At 28.1% G+C, this 25,905-nt stretch overlaps 1 protein-coding gene across 1 annotated transcript; it reads right to left on the reverse strand.

Moving 5' to 3' along the window:
* Nucleotides 1–7: 7 nt before the first annotated feature.
* Nucleotides 8–24,690, reverse strand: LOC122712796. The gene is made up of 8 exons (XM_043932701.1): nt 24,460–24,690; nt 15,748–15,871; nt 15,483–15,568; nt 9,320–9,412; nt 4,187–4,249; nt 3,732–3,869; nt 2,037–2,268; nt 8–1,116 (listed from the first exon to the last, which is right to left on the reverse strand). Exons 1-8 carry the CDS (start codon nt 24,532–24,534, stop codon nt 974–976), a joined length of 954 nt encoding a protein of 317 aa, XP_043788636.1. The 5' UTR covers nt 24,535–24,690; the 3' UTR covers nt 8–973.
* Nucleotides 24,691–25,905: the final 1,215 nt, after the last annotated feature.

The following is a 25,905-nucleotide window of genomic DNA, read 5'->3' on the forward strand; positions in this document are numbered from 1 at the left end:
TTATTTTTTTCAATATCCTTTTCTTTTTTTTTTTTTGTAAATATTTGGACATATTACAACTTGTAATAGAAACCAAGGGGCAAGCGTTAATCGACGAAATGGATGATTTTTAAAAAATTGCATTATAAAACAAGAGAATATTCTCTTTTCTCCCGAAAATATACATTTGTCTAAAAATTTACAATACAAAAATACAATTGATCAACTTCATACATTAGTCACGTCAATTTTCTGTTTGATATATTCTTATATTCTTTTGCAAGCATAGGGGCATGTTCATCTAAAATTCATTTCAGTAACAGAGAATTAAGCTATTGTTTCTCCTGAAATAGTTCACGTGTTATCGAAGCGTCCATCTTCAATTGGAAGATCAATGTTCATTATAGCGGTAATAGAATGGTGTCAATATTGATCGACGGTTGTGTAAACGTTTATCGTTACATTCGATTTGATCGCCTTTGACCACTCTATGGCTATCGCGATAACCCAAAGAACGTATGTTAGCATTTCAATTCATTCTCGTGTGCCATTAAGCCATCAATCTCACGTTATTATTCTTTGCATAAAACACGACGAACGACAGTTTTTCACGAGATAATTATCTCATCATTTGGACAATCCCAATCAATTTATCCAAATGTACGAATTTATCCTATTACGAATTTCGTAAACAAGAGAAACACGAAGAACCCGTTAAAGAATTGAATCCAGACATACCATTATTTGAAACTCGCAAAGTTGATAAATCTATTAAATCAGTGATACGAATTGCTTTGAGCGAACTAACGCATTGATGGTCTTAATTCTCTTATCTCACACACAGACCAACTTGAGAACATCCCTTACGTAAGATAAATTATTCATTGGCGATGTTGGACCATTCGCAAGTAGAAAGTACCAGCAATAAAATGGCAATAAGAAAATCTTGCCATTAAGAGTTCACAGTCGGTTACAAAGATAGATTCTGGACACTTCAGGTATCTTGGCTATTGCTGGTTTTCTGAGATTGAAGAACTTGATCGATCGTCATAGTTTCCTCGAATTTCAACGAGGACGATGATGTCGTGTATTCGTTCTCTGGTTCCATTTTAAGCACCAACACCGTGATTGGAACTTCTGAAACATATATATACACATAGACACACGTGCACAACGAGAATACGATGTTTCGAAATTGTTGATTTGTTTAGCGTGAGAGTGAAAGGGTTAAGTGCTAGTAACACGAGACGCAGACAGGAAAGCGTAAAAGCACACGTTACACGCGGGCACATAATTTCAAGATCAAAGGCATTTCCAATGGAATTCTGTCCCCATAAGTGGTAAAGCGAGTTTTGCTGATGTCAACATACATGTTCATACATTTAAGTAACAATTCAAACGTTTCATAGCCCCACGAATTTATCCTATTCGCTCGAAATAACTAGTCTACTCTTCGATCGATTTGTATCAATACGAATTTACTTAATGATATAGTTGTCTGATCAATTCCAGATAATGCTGCATAAATTGAAAATTCCATACCACATGCCATTGTATCCCTGAAGTTTATTTCTATCACTATCGGATTTGCATCGCCATTCAATCTGATTTTCCTTACTTATTAACGTAATTTGACGTCTTTGCATCAATAATAACGACTTTGTAACATTTTAACTTTATACCATCGAAAGAAAACAATAAAAAAAGCATCGATAACTTCGTTTTATCAAAGATATATGCGTGAAAGATGGAATCATAAGTTACGTTAATTATTTAAAAAAGAAAAAGAGAAATTGCAAAATTTCTTTATATTCTTTATAGATAAATTGATTTATTTTAAAAAGATACCAAATTAATTTTTAAAACAACAACAATGCACGATATATAACGTTTTAAATAATATAATATAAGATCGTTTGTCCGATAAATCCAATTAAATTTACCTTCGCAACTTCTGCAATTTCTTATTTATTATTCAAAACAATTCAAAACAAAATCTTCAAGAAACACGTATGTTTTAAATTATGATTTAGAATATGCGGAAAGCGAGCGCTTACCGGATTTTCCCTTCTGATTATCGGACGTTGTGTCAGGGAATTGAACGTGTTTTCTCGATGATCGTCCTGTGACAGGACTCTTATCCAAGGAGAGTGTGTTCTGAGCCGTGGTAGGGCTCTGCGTTGGCGTTGCGGTTGCTTTGGTTTCGTTGTTGGTTGCCGCCCTACGAGAACTCAGGCAAGACGTAGCGGTTGTAGTTGGCGGCTGAACGGCATATCTCACTGCTGGAACCTTTAAAGGTCGCTTCATAAGATCCATTTTATAATTGAATTTCGAAGCGACCGTCTTTTTTTGGGGGGAAAAAATAACGAGCAAACGAAGACTTTTTCACTTTCTCTTTAAAACTTTAACGTAGAATAACCGAGTTCTCTGTATTCAAAGGTATCGTCGAGAAGAGTTTTTAATCGGAATTGAAGATCGTTCGAGGTAATTTCATCTACGCCATTACGAAAATTGCAAATGAATTTTCTTTTACATGTGCTTGAATCGAGTTTTTATACCTATGATTTGCATTGAGATTGTTCTTAAAAAGTTAACGTTTTCTGAATATCGTTTGTCGATCGAATCGAAAGAGTGAAATCAAAAGTAAATTTCCCACATGTCGATTATTTTGAATGATGCTTAATCTATATCGTCGACATTGATCCGACAAGTTAATAATGGGAGCCTGATCTGTACACTATAACGTCATCAGTAACGTAATCTATATTAATCAATGTTTGAAGGTACTATCAAATTCTCTCTTCGAAGTGTATTCTAGATATGCGTTATATGTATAATTGTATCGTATTACTGTAATTTGGCGAATAATTTTATAGTTAAAAAAATATTGATTTTTCGATAACAATAACATACTGATTGTTATTATGCACGTTGACATAACGTATTTTCAATCGTGTAGTATTTGTTGTAGTATTTGAAGCATCATATTTGAAGATATATTTTATTTAAAATATAGAAAGCACACGTATTAAATTTTAGATATAGATATATCATTATTCTTCAAATTCAAACGGAGACTTCAAATTAATATTCTATAGATATGAGATTTTACTGCGAAATAATAAAACGAAATAATAAAATTCTCTGAGGATATTGTAAGAAGAGCGTGAAGAAAAGAATGGCGATATCAGACAAAGATTCGGGACTGATTGACATAAAGCTTCCATTTGGATAATACGATTGTTCGATATGCTCTCGAGATCTTTTCGCTGTAATTTCTTTCTGGAAAAGCAGAATTTCCGGAATGATAAAAACACAATTGGATTCGTTTCAGAGAGATTCTTCGTAACCTAAATAAAACGTGATAGGAACAACATTTTTCTGGATTTCATACAATTGTTGCGTAATGTCGTTTTAAAGGGTGCACACTAGTATACAATACAATAATACAAATATTCCATATCTAGATTTTGTGTAATAAAACAACATTGACATCTCTTTTATTATTATTATTTGCATGAATCTGCTACACGTGAAATTTTATATTATACTTCGTCAATCTAATTTTCTTATGTCCATTATATCCAAATCAGTTATATCTCTCTTTTAATCATTAAAATTCGTTGAATGTTAAATTTCACTTCCTACAATGCCCTATGTATTTAAATTTATCGCGTGTCCTACAATTTTCACGATTATTCTCATCGTGTATTGTACTCTAACTATTCGACAATACAGTTAATACACTTAACTTTTCGTCCCTTATCTCGTTCCTGTTTCCGTTGAGAGAGTCTCAGAATACTGACCCTGTATTCGTAGTCGTCCGCGGCAGTGCCTCGACCGGCCACATATTCTTGATACTGGGAGATCACGCACAACACGGAATATATCTAAAGTAAAGGATACGTGGGATATAGCCGGAAATCCGGTGCCTGGTCATCTGATAACGTAACACATTCTTTCTACCTAGGTTTGAATATAATTAAAAATAAAAATCAGAAGCGAGAAACGGAAAAACGGAATGTCGATGGAACTGAGGTGAAACTGATGGGATACAACGTGATATTTTAAAAAGCTTGCGATGTAGAAAATTGTGTTAGAAATTAATTAAAAGCGATAATGTAATGGTAAACAATGATTCCGTGCGAATCAATTATTCTTCGTAAATTTACTTTTGAAATAATTTACTTTCTGAATTAAAACTTACGTTCAGGCAGAAAAGGAAGAAGTTCAACGTATATAGCATCACTTTTGTCGGGTCAAAAGTGGACTGAAACAGAAACGTGATAAAATTAAATCACTCGAATTGACGAATATCCTTTGAATATATGAAATATGTTCGACATTCCAAAATATATCTTATCTTCTTTTTTTTTTTTTTTCCATCCATCACTGTCCATATTTTATTTATTAACTATAATTGTTCTAAACGATAATATATTTGCATTGTATGACAATATAAATTTTACTGAACGATCGAGAAATCATTACGGGAGTTTCGATTACGGGAAACTAATAAAGATTGATGTTCTCTATTATTCGTGTCAAGTTTATACGTGCATGTATATACCTATATCGATCGTAGTTATAAAATGATATTCGATATACTGTTGAAAAATAGTTAACACACAAAAGCCTTTCATAAAGAATAAATTAAATTTTACGTTGTTTGCATCTCTTAACTTTTTAACGGGCAATTAGTTTGTATGTAAAAAGAAAAATAAAATTCTAACACCGTTGGCATCGTAAAAAAAAAAAAAAAAAAAAAAGAGGATCCTTGATTTTTCTTTATTTTCAAAACGATGAAATCGTTGAATATAATATATCGATGGAAAACTAATTTCAATTTTGATCCGAATCGTTTATCGAAACAATCAGAAAAAACAATTTAAATGCTTTTCATGACAAAATTGTATTACAGATATTACGAATCGAAAATTGATTATCGCCATGCGAAAGAAATCGAAAACATCCCTTCGATATGTTTGATAGTTTGCCGGAAATTTTATTACAATCGGATTGGATATATTGACCCGAAAGAAGAGAACAAAAAAAGAAAAAGAAATTCGTTTTCAAGTGAAAAATAAAACGAATAACAATAATTTTGTATTGTGGAATTCAGCGATGCAATTTTCAACGTTGAAATTCCAATGCTCTAAGTAGTATACAAATACATTGTATATTACAAACTCATAATATCGATTATAAATAATAATCTGTATTATTTATAAATACAAACATATACATTTATAAGTACAAAAATATAAAAATTCATTTATTTATTAACAAAAATTTTATCGAATAAGTAAACGTGACAATAAAATAATAATCTATAAATTTTAATTGTATATATATATATTAAAATCGTATAATTGATAAAACTGATTGCAAGGAAAAATTTTCTTAGAACGAAATACGCATTGTAATCAACGATGATAAAGGATTTCTTCGAAATTTATTAATAAATAAAAAAAAACTCTTTCATTTCGTGCACGTCTGAACAAAACAAACTACGTACTTAAATATTACAATTAATAATCTTCGAATAAATAAATTTTGCGCATAGATTTCGTTTTATTTTATTTCTCTGTATTGTGAGAGAAACAAGATACGCGCCGTTAACTCGAAGGAGAATTGCACGTGGCAGAGTTCATCTTGGAGTTCGTGTAATTACGAGAACAGTGCTTTTACATCGATGTTACCGTTTCTCGTTACCGTTTTCGGAGTAGCCATTGGTACTCTCGAAACACGTTTTATGAGCGATGCATGCTCGACTTTTTGACTTCGTAACGATAGTTTGACGTGTATATTAGGAGGCAAAAAACGAAAAAGAAAAAGAAGAAGAAGAAAAAAAAGAAGGAAGTATTTTTCTTCGTTCTCCCTATTTTTGTTGGTTTATGAAGAAAAAGCTCGAGGCAGTAGGGATTTTAATGAAGATTGCGCATCCCGACGTACAATGCTGGCGGATGCTGTTATTCCAGAATGAACTTTTGCATCTGGTCCCTCGGTACATGGAAATACATACTTGGCATGCGATCTCCATCACGTGCATTATCATTTACGTGTCTACATTCTTATATTCTCATATCGTTGCATATTATCCGCTTTGGATATTTCCACGTATCAGGATTACTTAATTTTGAGATTTTTACCTTGCATTTCTCACAAGAAATGGAACATAAGTGTCATTTTATCAGAAAGCTGAAGTTTTTCCAAGTTTTACAGCGATTTTTGCACAGTCGTTTTAATAGAATTTAATTCATTTCTATATTTTTTTTTTTTTTTAATCTTTTAAATTTCGATATGTCTATTTTGTTTGTACAAGAGAATTATATATTATAAGTAAATTAATAGGCTTGATTATGATAATCGTACAAAAATAAGAATTATTTTTTATGATTGTGACAATTATTAAAGATAAATCTCAAAGTAAAATCGAGAAATCCGGATCATTGCTGAAAAATCTCGGATTCCGCTAAAAAGTTCTAAAAACTAGGACAAATCCGGAAAACTCGAACCTATGTCAGGTCTTTTATCTTTTGCTATCAAAGTGGGGATTGCACATGTCTGAAACGTTTAAAAAGGATTTGCACGGTTCGCTTTTAGGATTTCATTTCGTTATTACAATAATATTTAGATAAATGGCCATTATGGACCATATGTGTCCGGAAATATTATAAATATTAATAAATAATATAAATAAATATTAATTATATATATAAAATAAATATTATATATATATAGAGTTTCATAAATTGATCGTCGTTATCACTCTGCTCCATAGATGCATTGAATGAGAATGAGAAATGAAATTTAACAATATAACAATATAATAAAAAATATAAAAACGTTATATTCTTTTTATTTTGAAGAAATTTGTGAAAATATATATCTATATAATATATATATAATTTTCGTTGTGTATCAGTTAAAAGATATCGAGATAACTTCAATGAAAATCGAAAGCAGAATCTTTTCTTATCTAATAAAAAAATAATCACGAAAAATTGAAGATTATTTTGATAATTAAAGGAAAGAAAATATAAAAGGAGAATCAAATAAAAATTGTTCGAGAAATCGCTTAAATCCATGCAATTGTTTGAATCTGAAGTCAAAAGAGATGTAAATTACAAAAAGAGATTTGAACGATTACAAAATATTTAATCTAATTAATATTTCTAAAAGTTTCATTGATTTAATTAAATTTACAACGGGTTGAAATTTCATTGAACGAAAGTAACATTTCCTGAGTCCGGTGTGACGAGCTCTAAAAGTGTCAAAGAGTGATTAAAATGCCAATCGAGATAGGAGTATCCCATCCCCTATCTTTGAAAACTAAAATCAATATTTTACTTTAATTGAAAAGTGAAAAGTGGATGCCCCTATTTTCTACTTTATTTCGCTTTCTTAAAATGGAATAAAAACTTACGAAAAAATTCTTGTCCCACTTTGAAAAAATTATTGTTAAGGATTATATTGTTTCATCAAAATTGGATTTCTATTTCATCACGGTTTCCTTAATTGAAACTCCTACATAGCTATTTGTAACCTATATGGAGATCAATTCTTGGTTAAATTGTATCACATCGCTTGATGTATGTAGGAATGCTATCACGTTTATCATCCTGTCCAAATCGAGTCAATAACCATGAATTGAATACAATAGGAGCTTGAATCAATCGGATTGCGATCAAATTAAAGTTTCAATCAACGAATTTGTTATACCTTGAAATCGAGGATACGTGTGATGCTCAAGATAAGCGATGGAAATTATCGTTGTGCCACGAAAAAAATATAAGAATTTAAATAATAATAATAATAATAATAATAATACAAGAATTTTGAATAAGTTATTTCCTCTCTTATTCCGCATATACGTGGATACAAAGTATGCCATCCATTTAAAGATGTTAAAACGCAGTTGGACGCGCGAATGTACAATAAATTTATGTTTCAAAGACACGAAAATCGCGGGAGAAAAGCACTCGACGCTCTCGAATCACGCGGTTGAACGACATTTCAACCCTTTTACCACGGAGAAAAACGGCACAGCTGCGCGAAACGTGTTCGTGAAACGAGAGAATGAAAGGAGGGGGAGAATATAATAGAGGGAGGAGTTTGGATGGTCCTTTTTGCCCCCCCTTTTTTTTCTTCGTACCACGAAATTCTTCAGGACGAAAAAATTTGCTCTGACAAGCGGTAATTGCGCGACTAGGTGCCGTGCGAGAAAGAGTACTTGTTACTCGTTGTAATCCCAGGATGGCATTAAATGCCTCCTCTCGTTCGAAACTCTAACCGTCGTGCAAAAGTTGTAAGCCGTGGGGCGGTACAGGATTTTTAAAAATAGAGAAAAGTTTCCTAACTTGAGTGGAAAAGTTCGAAGAGAGGAGAAACGAAGAAAGTTTAACGAAAACGTTCGTACCGCGATTTCGAACGATCGATTCGAGTATCGAGCTCGTTGAGAAAAAATTACACCATGGTCGAGGAACAATTTTTCTTCGACACTATTCGTTTGTTAAAAAAGAAAAGCATGCATAGAAAATCAAGATTCCATGATAATTTAATGAGGAATTTGAATTTGGTTCAAAATTTCTTGCAACAACGAGTTAAAGGGAAAGTTCTTTTTTCTTTTATTGGAATGAAGAGCGCGTTCTCTTCATATTCAATGTTTCATTAGAGAAACTCTCATTATCCGTGGGTCATAAAAACGGCTATTTAAAAAACAAATGTTTAGAAACTGGGTCGAAGAATTCGTAATCTGAAAATACCTAAGAAGAATCGCAAGTGGTGCGTTATCGGATTGGGTAAAGACGATGTTTATATTCGAGATCGTATCTCCTTTGAAATTACATTTTTAGCTTTCATTTCCAATCGTATCGTCGCGAAATATCTCCCATTTCTCGTATTTCGCAAAAGAAGCATCGGAGAATCAATTCTTTTTAGATGGATGTTCCCACAGACAGAGGCAATGTCGCAATTATCACACATACAAGCTTTTCTCACGCGAACTAGAAATCATATGGTTCGTTCTCACGAAAAACGGTGATAGATGTGAAAATATGAACGAAAAAAAAAAAAAAAAATATCGAAAGATTTTCCAGATCCATTCGTTTCATCAAAATCAAATAATGGTATGTACTTTTCTTAATTCATTAAATAACCAAGAAGATTGTTTCTTTCATGATAAAAAAATATGTATACATATATGTATAATAAAAAATGACAAGACTTAATATATCTTCAAATATTCGAACATCTTTTTTACATATTTTTTTATACATAAAGAGACGATTATTAATAATTATCCTTTTTCCATATAATCGAAAAAAGATATACTTACAGCAACGATAAACAAATATAAGGAGTGTGCCACATCGACGAAACAGGTCGTGATGACAACGATAATCCAGGGTACGAGAAAGACACGTTGATCCTGAAAGACATCGATCATAAGTGAACAGAAATAAATGAAGAATGAGAAGCCCGAGAAGATTTTAAGAAAATAATTTCATAGATATTTTTTAATTTTAAATATCTTCCTTTCTTTTTTTTCCTCGTATCCCTTTTCGTCGGAATTTGATCCGACTCGTTGCACCTCGTCAAGAAACGAGAAACATTGTCGAAGTAAAGTGTACTTATAGTCAGAGGGTTAAAGGTATAAACGAGCTCTCTACGGGGAAAGAAAAGGAAGTTTCTCTCTTTTGTAAAGTGAAACAATATCTTATTTTCTTGGAATTGCGAATTGTTCCGTTAAAAAAAAGTAACTGCAATAATGCAGAGCTACATAATCATTTCCACACTTATGAATTTAATTCTATTGAAACTTCTCAAAGAATATATCATTTTTGTATAAAAAAATTGCGAGTATAAATATCACGATTCTTTTTAATTTATTAATTAAAAACACGGTCTCTATGTTATCAACATTTTGACGCATGAATGTATTGCACTGCAAAGGTAATATTAAACCTTTATATACATATAAGAGATTTACTTTGGTTTAACAGATTTAATTAACTTTTTTTTTTTTTTTAGCAGAAAATGGAAATTCATTTTGTTCTTTAATTTATTATTATTGCAAATTATATTTATGAAAATTGTTATTTTATACACGCGAAAAGAGATATTCTAATATATAGATTGGATCGATTAATTTGATACAACGATGAAGAGGAAGAAATAGATGACTAGAACTGAAAAAGAAGACACAACTAATTTCTAAGAATATATTATTTATGCATTTCTGTTTACGTGCTATTCATAAAATACAATAAGGTGATACATATTATGTATTTATATTCATAATAAAATCATTTTTTATCTTGGATTGTAATTATTCGCGAAAAATGTTTTTAAAATTCAATTGAAATACGTGAAAAAGTTTTTTAGCATGTATTAGCATATTTAAATATATGAATATTTTATATAAAAACTGACTCATATATATACAATATTTAATGTAATAATAAAATTAAATGAATACGATAGACGTATATTATAATATATATACGTATATATATTATTACGAATGTTTAATGTATCTCTTTTTTAACAAAAAATGGATTAAAGTACAACAATGCTGTGCGAATTCAAATGAGAGACACCGATATAAATACAAAGTATACTCTTAGGAATATATTTTATTACACGAATATATGAATATATTTTACATAAAGAGTAATGCAACAAAAGGTACGTACAATTTATGTCACAAAACATACGATTTTTCTTTCCAATAATATATTTTTGTATTGCAGGTAAATATTTGAATTATTTTCCTTAAAGCGACAAAGAAATGGAAATTGGGGCAATCAACATAGCGATATGAATATGAAAAAAATCCAAGAGTTTTGCTTGCGCTCATTCTGTGCGTATCAATTAAATAAATGAAAATAAGTAAATAAAAAAAGACTAAAAAATAGATCAAAAATTAAATCAATACAAAATTTAAACAAATAAATCTATAAAATTTAAATAGAATTACAATAGTAAGATATTTTTATATATAAAATAAATGAAAATATTTCATTTGTGTGTATATACGAAAATATATCGTGGCGGTTAACGCGTTAAAAATGATCGATTCCAGATGACAAATAGCAAAGAGGGTAAAATCGAAGGTCTGAATATGGAGGATCTTGGCGAAATGGTTGCCATGGTTATTCATCATCGATTACTATCACGAAATAAACGCGTGGTTTTACCATAAAATGACTAATGGACAAGGAAGTCGATAAGAAGAAGGAATCGGCGGATTTATTCTGCGTGAAAATTGACGATAAGACGATTAATATCTCGACTGGAAGCTAAACTAATTGGAAAATGATTGGACGATATAAAAATCACATCTTGTGGAGATGCACAAGATAACTAGATTTAATTCTTAAACATCAGAGTTCGAAATACATTGACAAAAATTAACATTGTCGAAAATTAATTCTCGATTTTTATATCCTTAACTGATCATGCAAGTTTATTTTTATATAGATCTCATTTTCATACTAAATAAAGTAAAATTAATATATTTGTATACATAAGATTCATATATATTTAAAAAAAGAGCCAAAAATTCTTTTTTTTAAAAATATATTTATTTTTTATTCATCTCTAAATTTACGAATATCACAAGATTAAATATCATATATTTGATAAATCTACAATGACTGAAATTAAACGTGATTCAATCGATTACGAAGAAGAACAACGATATTTCCCTCAAAAGAGAATACCAAAACGTTTCCTGTTTTTATTTATTATCGTTCTCTCAAGAATACGAATGCGCTTTGTATCATGTTGCGTCTGTGTTTTACATAAGAAAGGCGTCGTTCACAAAGTGAGTGATAGCAATGTCGATTGCACGCGAAAAACGTCGATAAATCAACACCGTGACGAAAATTGATATTCCTATTTCAGATTGACGAGCGTTCTTTCGAGCAAGAAGACGCAATTTAATCGTTGAACGTGTATGATTCTAACTGATGGATGCGCTACATCCGGAGGCAACATCCGGATCAACTCGACGAGAACTTAATTGCATTAACGTATCACGAATCGGACAGAATCCAATTCGAAAAGTTAGTTTCCCTTTGGATTTAAGAGAACTATTTCATCGTTGCTCTGTAAATCGCTGTGTACTGCCTCGAAAATTGATTTCTAAGTTTGATCGTGCGGCGACAAAATAAATAACCCTTTGGAAAGTAATTTCTTTTTTTTTTTCTGTTTTCTTATAGATTCCTTCCAGGAATTTCTAAGATCGCTTGTAGGATTGGTAAAAATTTTTAGAAAGAATTATCTTTTTAGTTTAATTGTTTTTGAACACTCTAAATATAAGGAAAACATTCTCATGTAATTCTCTTTTTGTCAATCTTGTTCTTCTCTGAAAAAAAATCTTGATTTCATGTAATTTTACAAATTTAGCAAACTCAAATTTCTTAGAGTTATTAAAGTGAATGTTGTACATTTCACAATAAATTATTAAAAAATCATTTTGGTCAAGAAGAGCTTGACAAAAGAGAAGCTTGTGAAGCTTCTTCTCTCTGCAATTAGTTATTGAACTATTTATTAAATCATAGTTCACGAGGCGCGTTATCGAAATATCTTTTTCATAAATTTATATCGATTCGATTTTGCATAAGATCGTATTTTAAAAGATAGGTAACGAAGATTCAATTCGATCAAGAGGGCAAAACTTCGGAAGAAATTTTGCGGTTGACCGGATGTCAGCCCAAGGGTGTTGTCTTATCTTGCTCATAAATTCTGTACACCCTCGTTGACTAGACAGAAAGTATTTCTCTTCCAACCTTTTCCTATTCCTTTCACAGATTTCAAGGATCGATATAACAAATGATTTGTAATGCAATTATAAACACGTTCTAATTAGATTTAGTATTTCCGTTTAACAAAAATACGAAAATTTTATCTTTTAAATGATAACGTGTTATTATTATCATTTTATAACGAATCGTTTAATCTTTTTCTGCGTTTAAATTTAAAATAATATTTTTTCAACTTGTATTACTTTTGGAATTTGACGCGAGTATGAAAATAGATACACGAATATGTATGAAATGCAGATAGGAAATAGAAATGGATAGGAGAGCAGTATATTCGAAAATTGAAATCTTTCTCGATCCAGTAAGCTAGAATTTCGTTTCAGTCTTTCAATTCGCGATGCTTTTTTCCGTATCAGAAAACTTGTTGCCATGTTTCCGGTAGACAATGATAAAAATTGTATCGATTTTCCCCAAAGGTGGGATTTGTCTGTCATTTGAAATGATAGATGAAGATAGTTGCGACAGATGCAAAAGTTAGTAAATTAGGGTATGATTACATTTCGATTTTCTTAAAGAAAGAAAAAAAAAAAAAAAAGAAAGAAACAAAAATCATATAAAAATAAATTATTTGATTGATATATTTATTTAATCAATTTTAACTTTGCAAGTTATGTAAATCTGTTTTTAGTTTTCTTTTAAACGATTTCATTTTAAAGTTTTCTTTTAAACGATTTCATTTTCTTCTTTTATAATTTATTTTAAGAAATTATTATATATGTGGTCCGCCATTTACGATTGAATTTAAAACAAAAAGGTAAGTAGATTTTTTTCTTTTCATCGTATTTTTTATATTTGTATCATTAATGTTTTTATATTTCGATGTTACAGATACAATGATTGAAGGATTGCCCGAGAGTTGAAGTTAATTTTACTTTGTTAATAACTTCTATTTTACGTAAGAACCACGTACCTTGGGAATGAAGACTGTGGTTTATAACGAACAAGGTTACGCAAGATTCAGAGTTTATGTCTCGCTATTAAATGTTGGTGCAAAATACATTCCCAGAAGAGAATTAGGCGACTAAGGTACTACAGAAACATGAAACCAGAGAGTTTAGGAACTTAATTAGACAAGGTATCATTTTAAGGGATACGTATTAATTTTAACTTATAACCGGAAAGAAGGGTGAAAAAAATTTCGAAATAATTTTTATATGTATTCACTCTCACGTTGTAAAATTTTACAAAGAAAGAAATGTTACGAAACAAAATTTATCGATTTTCGATATTACAGAATTCCATGTATATACAAAATACACGTCTGAAAACTTGTCAACTATAACGTTTATACTTACTACTAGCGCTAATAGCTCGAGAAACTTAACGAAATTTCAATATCATTTTCATTTAAACTATAATGTTACAATCAAAAAGCGATAACTAAAATGTGTTACATATCATTTATCAAGTTGATTGATTTCAGTTTTTTTTCAATATTAAAAATCTTCCAGCAAAATTGTAAGTATTGTTTCTTATTCAGTTATTAATTGCATATATAGATATGAAATTTAAAAATTAATTTCAGAATTGATGCGAATCATTCTGTTAAAACTAAATAATCGTCTTCGAATCTTATTATGTGAAAAAATGCTTTACAATTCATATTGATTTATGTGAAAATAATATCTATACAAGCAATCTAAAGCAAGATCTAAACCGATAAGAAATTTTTAAACCTCTTTCGTTCGAAAGGATACGACTCGTGTCGGAAAATCTCAGACAATATCCGTCGTAAAGAACCTAAGCTGTAAAACTTTAAAACCTTCGTTGCAACTTCAAAACCTGCCTTTACCCAGGTGAAATTTTTTAACCTAGATTTCGATCCATTTTTCATTTTTCATATTACATAAATCTTATATGTTTACAGAGTAACGAAAATGCAATTATCCTAAAAGAGCCGGTCATCGATCAATATGATATTGGACTGTAGCTAAAGTTTATTTTTTGATGAAAATCGTGAGAAAAAAATAAAAATCTTGTCATCAAAATCAATTCAAGAAGTAAAGAAAAACATGCTGAAGTTATTTGAAGTTATTTTTTGTCAATATTTCAATTGATTATCAAGATATAAAGATTCAAATGTCCATGCTGCTCAAGATAGTACAGAAATTATAAATAGACTTGCGATCTGATGACCTATATTTTTTTTTAGAAATACGTACATCTTCTAGAAATCGCGTCTGTCATTTGTTTGTAGTTTGAGATTGGTCAATGGAAGAGATTCGAATAAACAACAAGAATAGAAATAATAAATGATTAAGAATTTATCTTTTCTTTATATTATTTTGAGAATCGAAAGTTTAAATTAACTTTTAATAAAATTTAATCGAATTTTAGGTGAATAAATCACGTGATAGATATGCTTAATCCTGAAAAAATATTGATTACAATGATATTATTAATAATATATTCGATACTTTGAATTGATTAAAAAACTTTCTTGATCGAAGTAAATTGGATCAGGTTGATCAAGGTTTAATCATGTTGATTAATCAAACGAGTGGTATAGGTTCGATGTAATAATCGAATATCTTTGAAAATTCGTAATTTATTAATCATATTAAAATACTAAAATTAATTAATTGAACATGGTAAACAACAATCTCTTTTGCGTGGGTCGTCAATCCACAGGTTGAAAGCCATTATATTAAAGTGTTTGGAATGTCTTACCTTATAGAGGCCATAGAGAAGCAGGATGTTGCAAATTACACCGCAGCACGAGCATATAAACAGCATCACGTTAAACCATACCGTCGCTGAAGCAACAGAAGCATGTTGAACGTGAGATCTCGTTGTTTTTCAATTTACTACTCGAGTATGATTTCAGGCAATTGCGCGATTGGTTTAGCGACTTATATTACGAGAAATGGAATTACACGATTCCTTTCCCGCTGCATCTAATCGTGAATCGTTGTTGGTGCAACCGAACACTCACTGGGGGATATGGTATCCGATTCTAGGAAACTGCTGGATTCCGGCAACGAACGATTCCCCCGCAGATATTGACTCTCCCCCTGGAGCACTTTACCCGTGGTTAGCGCCAATACGATAAAGTAAATCTGAAACAAGGACAAATAACAGTTGTCTGTTTGTCATAAATCATTCTGATTATGAGTAAAAGTACGAGTTGGTTGGAACAACTTGGGAATCGGATTCAGAAATAATCGAATATCGAAGATGAGAAAGATATTGTGTACTTAACTTAATACTAGTAATACTAGTTAGGAATTTTTGATTCGATTCTTTTTTTTTTTTTTTTTTTATTTCTTTTATTATAATAATTGTTGAATTTTTTCAGATCCAGTTGCAAAATCGTATGTAATTTCTTTTTGAAATGTTTTATATTGATATTTTTTCACGTAAATATATTTACTTATTTTTTTACAATGATTGTAAACAGTTTAATTAATTTATATTTATGAGAATATTTTATATTAAATTTCAGAAACGTGATGCAATTGAAAAATTATCTAAATAGAGTAGAAGATAATTATAATCTTCGAAAGTTTTATATCTCCAAAAACTTTTATTGCATTTTTCCCAAGTATACATTCAAAAATAAGTATATATCTTAAAAATATTTTGATTATTCTAATATTTTATATGTGAGAAAATTTAAAATATATATAAGAAAATTAAAATTTCTAAAAAAGTTGCATTTTACATGAATGGAAAATTCTGGAATGGAAGGTACTGATATTTTCATGTTAAAAATTAATTCATTTTAATTATTAATCTTTCAAAATAAAAAGGATTATGTTCCATATAATATTGCATTGAGCTTTACTATCTTTCAATCAATTAACGTTGACTTTTGATTAAAATTTATTACAATTTTTGTGGAATATGAAAAAAATTAACTCAATAAAAATTAATTCATTTATTCATAATTAATTATCAATTATTAATTGTGAGAATTATTTGAAAATTGAATTTCGTTATTTTTCATAAATATTTTTCAAGGTTGACGATATCTCTCTTACCTATTTTATTTTAATCAGATTATAATGATATTTGTCAATCGATCTACTTTTATTTTTCTTTATACTTTTCTTTATATTTTTCATATCGAAATTTCTTTCAGGGAAATAGAATATTATATAAGAATTGGAATTCTCAGTTTAAAGTGCATTAAAAAATTAATCTCAATTCTATTCAACATAGAATAAAGTATTAAAATTATAATTATTTTAAGATTCAAAATTTTAGATTTTCTATATTCTACTTGATTCATCTCGGTAATTTATCTTATTAATAAGAAAATAATAAGTTGGCTGTATAAAACACAATTCTAACTTTATTTCTTTCTAGGTTAATCCACTTAGACTTTGCAACTCAATCTTAACTGATCCTTTTCCTAAATGCACGCTTATAAGCATTTTATTATTCTAATAAGGTTTAACTAAATCTTTTCGAAGAAAAAAGAGTACAAACATGACTTCTTATTAAGGTCAAAGTTCATCAGAAAAACTATCATTATATTCTATAATATATGGAATAAAAAAATTCATCCATTGATCATTTATAACTTTTGTATTCCAGATCACTTATGGATATTCATCGAGAAGAAGACAAATTATGTAAAATACACAAATTTACAAAATTCACTTTATTAATTGTGTACTTGTTAACATTTGTCAATAATGAAACGTGATATATAAGTACATAAGAAGAAATTGAGAAGGATGAGTAAGTGGTAAAAGGCGTGCTTCTTCAAGGGTGCGTTGCGCCTCTATACTTGTTGGACGAGGGATCGATTCTACGTGACGTTATTGAAATTGCTTCTCCCAATTTATTGTCTCTTGTCGGATAGTCATGTCGGCCTTGAACCAATTTTGTACCTCAAAGTGTTATTAACTTTGCGAATATTTACAACGCGTGAAGATAATCTTTCGTTCTTTTTGATCTTGCACTTGATCGTGAACTTTAAATATCTTTAAATATCTATCGGAAATCGCGTACGAATCGAAGAATAGAAGTGATTCCTTATTTAAAATAAAATGAAAATATAGACAATTTTTTTCGAATAAATTTGTCGAGAAAATTAAGTTTGAAAAGATGTCATGTACTCGTGAAATTGGTTACGTGACTAGATATGAAGAGATAATCGAAGATGACTACGTGAAAATAAATTTTTTTTATTTGACATATTCGTTTTTGAAAAAATTGAAGTAATAAAAAGTAATATATATATAATAAAATATAATAAAATATTTAATAAATAATTTTTCATAAAAAAAGTTATAAATAAAATTACATTTAATTATAAAAGAAATGAGTTATAAAAATATTACGAATATTATTGTTATTGTAGAATTCTATGTTTAATGAAAACAAATATTCTTGACGTTATGTAAAACTCGATATAGTTTGTGACATAAAGGTACAGAAAAATGACAGAAGGAAAATTATTTCAGTACGCTTGAAATATAGATTTAATCCATAAACGAATAATATAAAATAATGATTAATCATCGTCAATTAACAGTTTGGATTTTATGGTGGATTAACGAAAATTAAAGTAACAAGATCTAAGAAAATTTTCTATCTTTTTTCTGGATACGATGAGAAAGAGATTATTTTCCTTTTTAACTGCAAAAATAACCATTTAGTATTTCATCATTAAAGTTAAATGTATAAAATTTCATTTTATCTTGATATTTTTGTCATTTATATCTTGATTCAACTGTGAAATATATCTTCATATTTCCATCCACTCGTCTATCTCTATCGTTCTCAGTTTTTGATCGATAAACTTAAAAAACTTTGTAACACCGAAAATAGATCATTTCTCATGTTTTTGGTAGGGATGCACATATCGATTGAAATTCAATTTTCGAAAGTTCGTCAAAAGCATTCTTTCTCTTTGAATTTTAATCGAAGCACAAAACGTTGTATTATCGTAACTAGCAACGTTATATCATGAAATTCCTGTGTATCGCGAAATAAAATGTAATTCAAGGAAATATCCATGAAACGATGCCTTTATCGAATTCAATAAGCTATCGAAGAAGAAGATATGGCCGCAATTTGAAAGAAAATAGGGAGGGAAGGTGATATAAAAAAAAACGATCCACAAGGAGATGATAGCCTATTTGAAAGAACGAGAGATAAATTGTTGGTTTCTCTAGCAGATATGACTTGTCAGCTAAAGAAACTCAATAGGAAATTTGTGTAATGGCATATGTTACTCTATTGCTTCTCTTACACCGTTTCATTTAATAATATCGTACGTCGAAGGTACGATGATTCTCAGAAAAGTTTTTCATGTCTTTTATTCTTTATACACCTGCAATAACTTGATTATAAAATTCTAGATGTATAATTGGTTTAGAAATATCTCGTTTCTTATATTTTCTCCTTTTTCTATTTTCTTTTTAACATTCTTCATTTTTCTTTTCCTTTTCAAATATTTGTTTCATAGAGGAATAGATATTTCTAAATTTATAAAATACGAGATAAGGTAAACACGATAATAAACAGTTGAAACAGTAAAATATTTTTCTTTTCGCGTTTGATGTATCTATTGATTTTGAGAAAATTGACTTTAATAATTTTTTGAATAAATCGTAATTAAGAACGAAGTAAATAAAATTAAATTTAATGTATATTAAATTAATTATGAAAATTTCGAATAGGAATGTGAAATTTTGAAATCATCTCATATAATCAGCAATATCTGAGTCTCGTATTTCTCATTTTCGATTTTAACCCCATTTAATCTTAATTAAAACAATTTTAATCATTTCGTAAGCTCAACGATTTGATCTTAATTTAACGTGATTCTGATCATTTTGTAAACTCGATAATATTAAATTTTATCGATCGAAGTGTTAGATTTCACGATTTTTCAAACGGGATTAAAATGACTGTGCAATTTCCTGCATAAATGTTTTAATTAAACTGTTTCGTTTGTTCCGAAATCTCTTCGTGTCTGATCATTTAATACTTTAATCCCTTCGATGTTATTTGGTTCAATGGAATTTATGAATAAAATCATCTTTTCCATGTATCTTGTATAATAAATATATTTTTATCATTCATTTGAATATCTCGGTCAAAATTATATATTTAAAATCGTAAACTTCTTTTATTTCCAATTGGATAAAATTTAGAACAATAAAATGATTATTTTTCTAGAATAATAATTTAAAATTCCGAAGTAAATATAATTTACGAAATATATTTACGATTCAATTTTGTATTTTTGAAATGTTGTATTTCATAAGAAGGGATTGATGCACAAACTAGATAAATTTGCGTCTTTGAGAAAAAATTTTTCATTATAATCGATCAAAATATCTGACTATCATTCATTCATTCCAGTATTTATCGGATAAAGTTAGAAAACTTTCTAGAAGAAATATCTCCAATAACATCTCTCTAATAAATCTCATATGTTTTATTAAAAGAAAAGCTTTTTGGTTAAACTTAATCATTCTATTACGAACTTTTGCAAAAACTTTTGATTAAATAATTTATTCAACAAAAAGGAAACTTCATCAACAAAAGGTATCACTGCTTAATGCACTCAAAATTGGAATTTAGGAAAGTTTGACTTTAATTGAAATAAATTATATCTTGCAACTTGATCATTAATTTCATGCAATAACGAACATTGGGTTCTTTCATCAAAACTTTTTTAATTCTTATTTCTTCGCTTTTCTTTCTTTCTATCCTTTATCCCCTTCGAAACTTCAACGAAAAGAATGTCAAGTAATAAAGGTTCAAAGATGCTTTTCTACCGATATTCCACTGCAGTTCAAACGATTTGGATATGTCTTTATAAAACATCAATTGCCGATACAGTTGCTTTGCTCTTCTTCCATAATTCCAGTCAAAATTAAATTTTCTATTACTATAGCTATAGTCGATATATTCCATTTGGTTTTAAAATCCATGAAATCCATAAAAAAAATATAATAATTGCACGAGTTTAATTCGATCGTTCAAAGATTTTCGTACGTTTAGATAAAACTATACTAATTTCTCTCTCCGTTCAAACTTTAACATTGTTTCAACTTTTCGTTCTTACTTGTTTAATTTTATTATCCAGTCTTATAGAAGTTTTAATATAATTGAAATTTTTCAGAAAAATTTTATCGTATTTTAAAATCGTAAAATGGTAGATTATTCCGAATATAAAATATCATATAGAATATAAATTTTGATTTTTTTCCAATTTATTTTACGAAATAAATTCTTCCTAATGAAATTTTTTTGATTTTTTCATGTATTTTTTAGATAGATCTGTCATGATCATTCAAATCATCAAAGTTAAATCTTTTATATTTTTTTTTTTCTAAAAGTAAAAAGTAAAATCCAAGTAACAAAATTATTAGAATATAGTAATAATGATTACAAAAATTTCAAGGAAAAGAAGAAGTGCCATTATCTCTTTTAGTCTAACTATGAAAAAAATAGAAAACTATTATTCTATTTCAATTATAGATAGAATTTATTTCGTGAAATAAATAAAAAAAAAAATGAATCAAAATCTATAATATATGATTATAGTATATGATTTTTTATTTAATATAACATATCAAAGATATTAATAAAATTATTTAGTTTTTTCTTAAGACCCTGTATTCGTACTATCGAAATTTGATCGAGGAATTAATTATTTCGGAATTTAATTATTTCGAAAAGAATGAAAAATTTGCAATCGAATTTAAATTCCGAATCTCAATTTAAATATACAGCAACTTCGTTATTTCATATCGAGAAAAAACATACACATATTTCACATCATGACATATAAAAAACGAATCTTGGGACGAATATTTCTCGCTATTCTCGGATCAATGTATTGATTGCGAAATACAAATTGATTGGTTTCGTTTTAAACATAGATATATCTTGTCGAATAATAAATATATTTGTTTGCGAAAAAGCGTAAAAGAATTAAACGACGCGGAAGACGATATCGTAAATACAGGATCGTCGAAAACGGAAACCGGATGTCGAAGGTCTTTAAAACTAACCGAAAGCGACATGTGGCACCAAAATTTCAAGAAGTTAATTTTATTTCAACCAGGTCGATGTAACTAATTCCGTTTCACTGTTATCCTGTACATGTGTGAGAAATTTTCCAATATAGGATATCTTTAATTTAACGCGATACGGTGAAACGAGTTCTCGATGAAAACTATATTTATATATATAATTATATTCAATCGAACTTATATTAATTATATTGAAACGTTGAATTCTTGCTTTATTCGTGTTACTTACAGAATGAAGATATATTGAAATTTTCTGCTTGAAATATTATGAAAAATTAGAAATTTAAAAAAGACATCATTGAAATTCTGGAATTTGATGATAAAAGTTAAGATATATATATATCGACTTGTCTTGTTTATGTGAATAATGATAGAAAAATCCGAAAGCATAAGTTTTTTTTTTTAATGGAAATTCAACATTAAAGACAGATTTTATAATGTAGAGCGATTTTCACGCCAATAGATTCAAAAGATGTATTGCATAAACACATCTTTAATTTCTTAATAATCTTTTAATTATCATTGTCACTTTTTTCTTGCAATTTTTTGTATTCTGCAATATGTATCGAATCTTTCGCGATTTAAAAAAGTAATTCAAAATGCATTTCTCAAACTCAATCGAATGAATTGGAGAAAATTTTTGAAAAACCAATCTATCGAATCTAGTTTCGTTCCGCGTATACCGAATGAAATTTCTGAAATTTTGTTTGAGTTAAATTGATGTAGAATGTTATCGATTTTTAGTCGTATTTTAGAGAAAGAATTTTCTAATCATTTTCACTATCTCTGTTCTATGAATTATAAAGAAATATTACATTTATAAAGAAACATTTCAAATTGTAAATTTTATAAAATTATTCGAAAAACTTGAATTCGAAAAATAATTAAGTAAAAATTTATTTTGTAGCAATATGTATATTTATAATATACTTTTTATATGAATTGCTCACATTAATATTTGAATAGAATTAAATATTTCATTATTTATAATATGTAAAAATATTATCATATACAAAAAATTATTTTAAATATATTAAAACTATTAAAATATTGTTTGAGTAAATATATAAATGAAAGTAATATATTACGTCTATATTTTTTCTAAATTTTCATGAAGTAAAAAACAATTTCTTTTTCCTAAATAATGATAGTTGAATACATTTGAATATAAAAATATTACGAAAACGTAATATTCTTTGTTCAAATTATTGTGTAAATAAGTATTATAGCAATAGATTTCATATATATGTATTCAAATACAATAATCGGCTTTATATCATAAGAGACGCGATATTTAAATAATCCTGTTTATAAAGTAACAAATTCAGGAAACATCCGAATATTAATGCAAATAACTTCATATTTGCAAAGTTAAAAGATGATTCATAAGCCATTTAACGATCAGGTAATAACAAAAACAAATATTCTTTACGAGAATATATGTCTACATGGATATATGTCTACAAATACATAATGCATTTCATGACAATACACTTATTTATAGTTGTATACAATCCTGCCTAAGCAATAAAATTCTGATGAATTAATTTCGATGATGCATAAATTTTTTTATTATAAGATTTTTTATTGTTGTGATATGATTTATAACAGTTAAAATTAAAAAGAAAAAGTAAATATCATAAAATCTGCACAATGAAAATCTTGCTCGTTTTATCATTGCATATTTACATGTTTTCATTCAAGTAATACAAAAGTTTGACAAGATTTAATAAATTTTTTATTACTAACTATCAAATGAATGTTATATTAGTGACTTCTATATTTATAATCTATATAATCTATATATATATATATATAATTATTGTTCATGATTATTTTTTATTTATATTCTATTTTTTTTTGCAAACAGTAAAATAAGAAAGATTTCGCAATTTTGTTATTTTTATTCAGTTTCTTTTAAAGAAAGCTAAGTTTCTTTCCTTGGAACTAAGTAACTACTTTTTCTTTGGTAAATTTTCATAATATAAAATAATATTCTATATTTCAATAAAATAAATATACATCTGTTTAATAGCATAGAACTTAGATCAATTAAAAGAATTTATGTTTAAATCATTGGACAAAAATAAGTAATTAAATACATTATTCATTTAACGCGATACTTTTATTTAAAAAATTCATTTCATAATTTCATAAATATTTTTGAAGTTCGTTTTCTAATTTTTTTAATTTTATAAGTTATATAAAATATTGTATATAGCAAAAAGCAATAAATTGTATTAATTAAATAATTTGTTGTGTCCCTATTGCAAAGAAATACTTTATTTTACTACAGTAAAAAAAAGGATTAAAATTTTAAAACACTGCTATGTTTGTCAATATATCCTATTTATACGTTTATATTTTTTTAATATTGTGTATGACACATTGGTAAAATGTATATTTTTATCGCGTATACGTGTTATTTCTTTTCGATAAATATTTATATTTCGATTGCTTTTTCAGTCGATAGAACACCGACATTTTAAATCAAAATATTATTCTTTTATTGTATGGTATTTTATAATACATATCATATATTCATTAAATATCTATATAATATCACAAAAAAATACATTTGTTAATGGAAAAACTATTGAAATATATATCGAATAGAGAAAAATAATGATAGCACTTACCCCAACATAAATAGCACAAGCAAAGCTACCTCTTCTTACAGACCGCCAACAGCAACAGGATTGCATGATAGCCATGCTTCAAACGCGTGAGCGATCATATGTATTATGCACGTTCGATTAAAAATTATTCCGTGAATCAACATCAACTACACAATACATAATTCATGTTGTATAGAAATATTGAAATACAAAACAGACAAAACATCTCGACACCAAAACTTTTTTTTTCTATTATAAAATGATAAAAGGATAACCGACACGTGCAGAGGTTCGATTCTAACTGCCGGCCTTTACGATGTTCACGGCGCGAAAACACTATTTGCGCATGCGTATTCGATATTTTTGACCAATTTGTATTTTTTCAACTAAATGACATGTTGATATATATATAGAATTATCATAATGAAAACACAGTTATATTTAAAAAAAAAAAAATAAGATTTTACTCCTGAGAATATGCATAAAAATTAATTGAATATTAATGAAAAAAATTTTTGAGATATGAATTTGATTAATAATTTTTGCGACAATGGCGCCTTCCGAGTTTATAATATTGTTTGTTGGAATGGACAGAGATTTACTTTTGTTAATAATTTAAACATGTAAAGTTTAATATCTATAATATTACTAGAAAGAGAAAAAAAATGTAAAAAATATAAAATAAGAGAAAAAATTTGAAAGTAAAATACTTGAACTTGTTTCAAAAAAGTTGGAGTAAGTCATATGATATATTGACTATGTTTGAAGTTTCTTTTAAAATATATGAACGCAAACAAATATATGTACAGAGTTACAGAGTATTATCTTTTCTTTCGACAATTGTAAACTTCCATGAACGAATATCATTGGAACGGAAACGAAATAATACTTCTTTTCCAGTTGCATACAAGAAAAAGAAGAAATTTTTTGCAAATTTGTTTTTTGAAAAATTTTCATGAGAAAGTTGTCATTTTGCATATAAGCAAAAGAGAGATCGATCGTTTTGCGAAACCTCATTTTATTATAATCTCATTTGTGAAGTTTAACTGCATTTCATCTTACGTATATTTAATAGATTTCGCCATTTCGCATATTATAAATGTTTAATTATTCCAATCGTAAATTCGATCAGGTTAAAAAATTAATCTGTAACAAACAATTTATCCTATTTTTTATAATTCTTACTACTCTAATATTATAATTTATTTTTGTTTTAAAATTCATGATAAAATTACGTATCTTATTATGGACGACAATCACAATTTTATGCTTAAGTCGTAAAGTTTTCATGCAAAGTGATATCTAGATTATGATGCTCATATTTAACTGATGATTCCATTTAAAATAACTAACAACAGCTAATATTCTGGATCGTCTACCATTTATAACAGAATTCGTAATATCCTGTACTACGTTTATTTCTTCATTTAATTACAGTAGATAAAAAATGTTCTAAAAATTCCTCGG

Source organism: Apis laboriosa, unplaced genomic scaffold (assembly GCF_014066325.1).
Source record: "Apis laboriosa isolate Shangri-la unplaced genomic scaffold, ASM1406632v1 scaffold218_cov154, whole genome shotgun sequence".
Classification (NCBI taxonomy): Eukaryota; Metazoa; Arthropoda; class Insecta; order Hymenoptera; family Apidae; genus Apis; species Apis laboriosa.

What these genes read in the sequence shown, in the direction of transcription:
- LOC122712796 (XM_043932701.1), bottom strand. Translation starts at nt 24,534, where the DNA reads ATGGCTATCATGCAATCCTGTTGCTGTTGGCGGTCTGTAAGAAGAGGT. An exon ending in CTTGTGCTATTTATGTTGGG is followed by an intron (nt 15,872 to 24,459) that starts GTAAGTGCTATC and finishes TCCTTGTTTCAG; the next exon opens with ATTTACTTTATCGTATTGGC. An exon ending in ATCGGATACCATATCCCCCA is followed by an intron (nt 15,569 to 15,747) that starts GTGAGTGTTCGG and finishes CTGTTGCTTCAG; the next exon opens with CGACGGTATGGTTTAACGTG.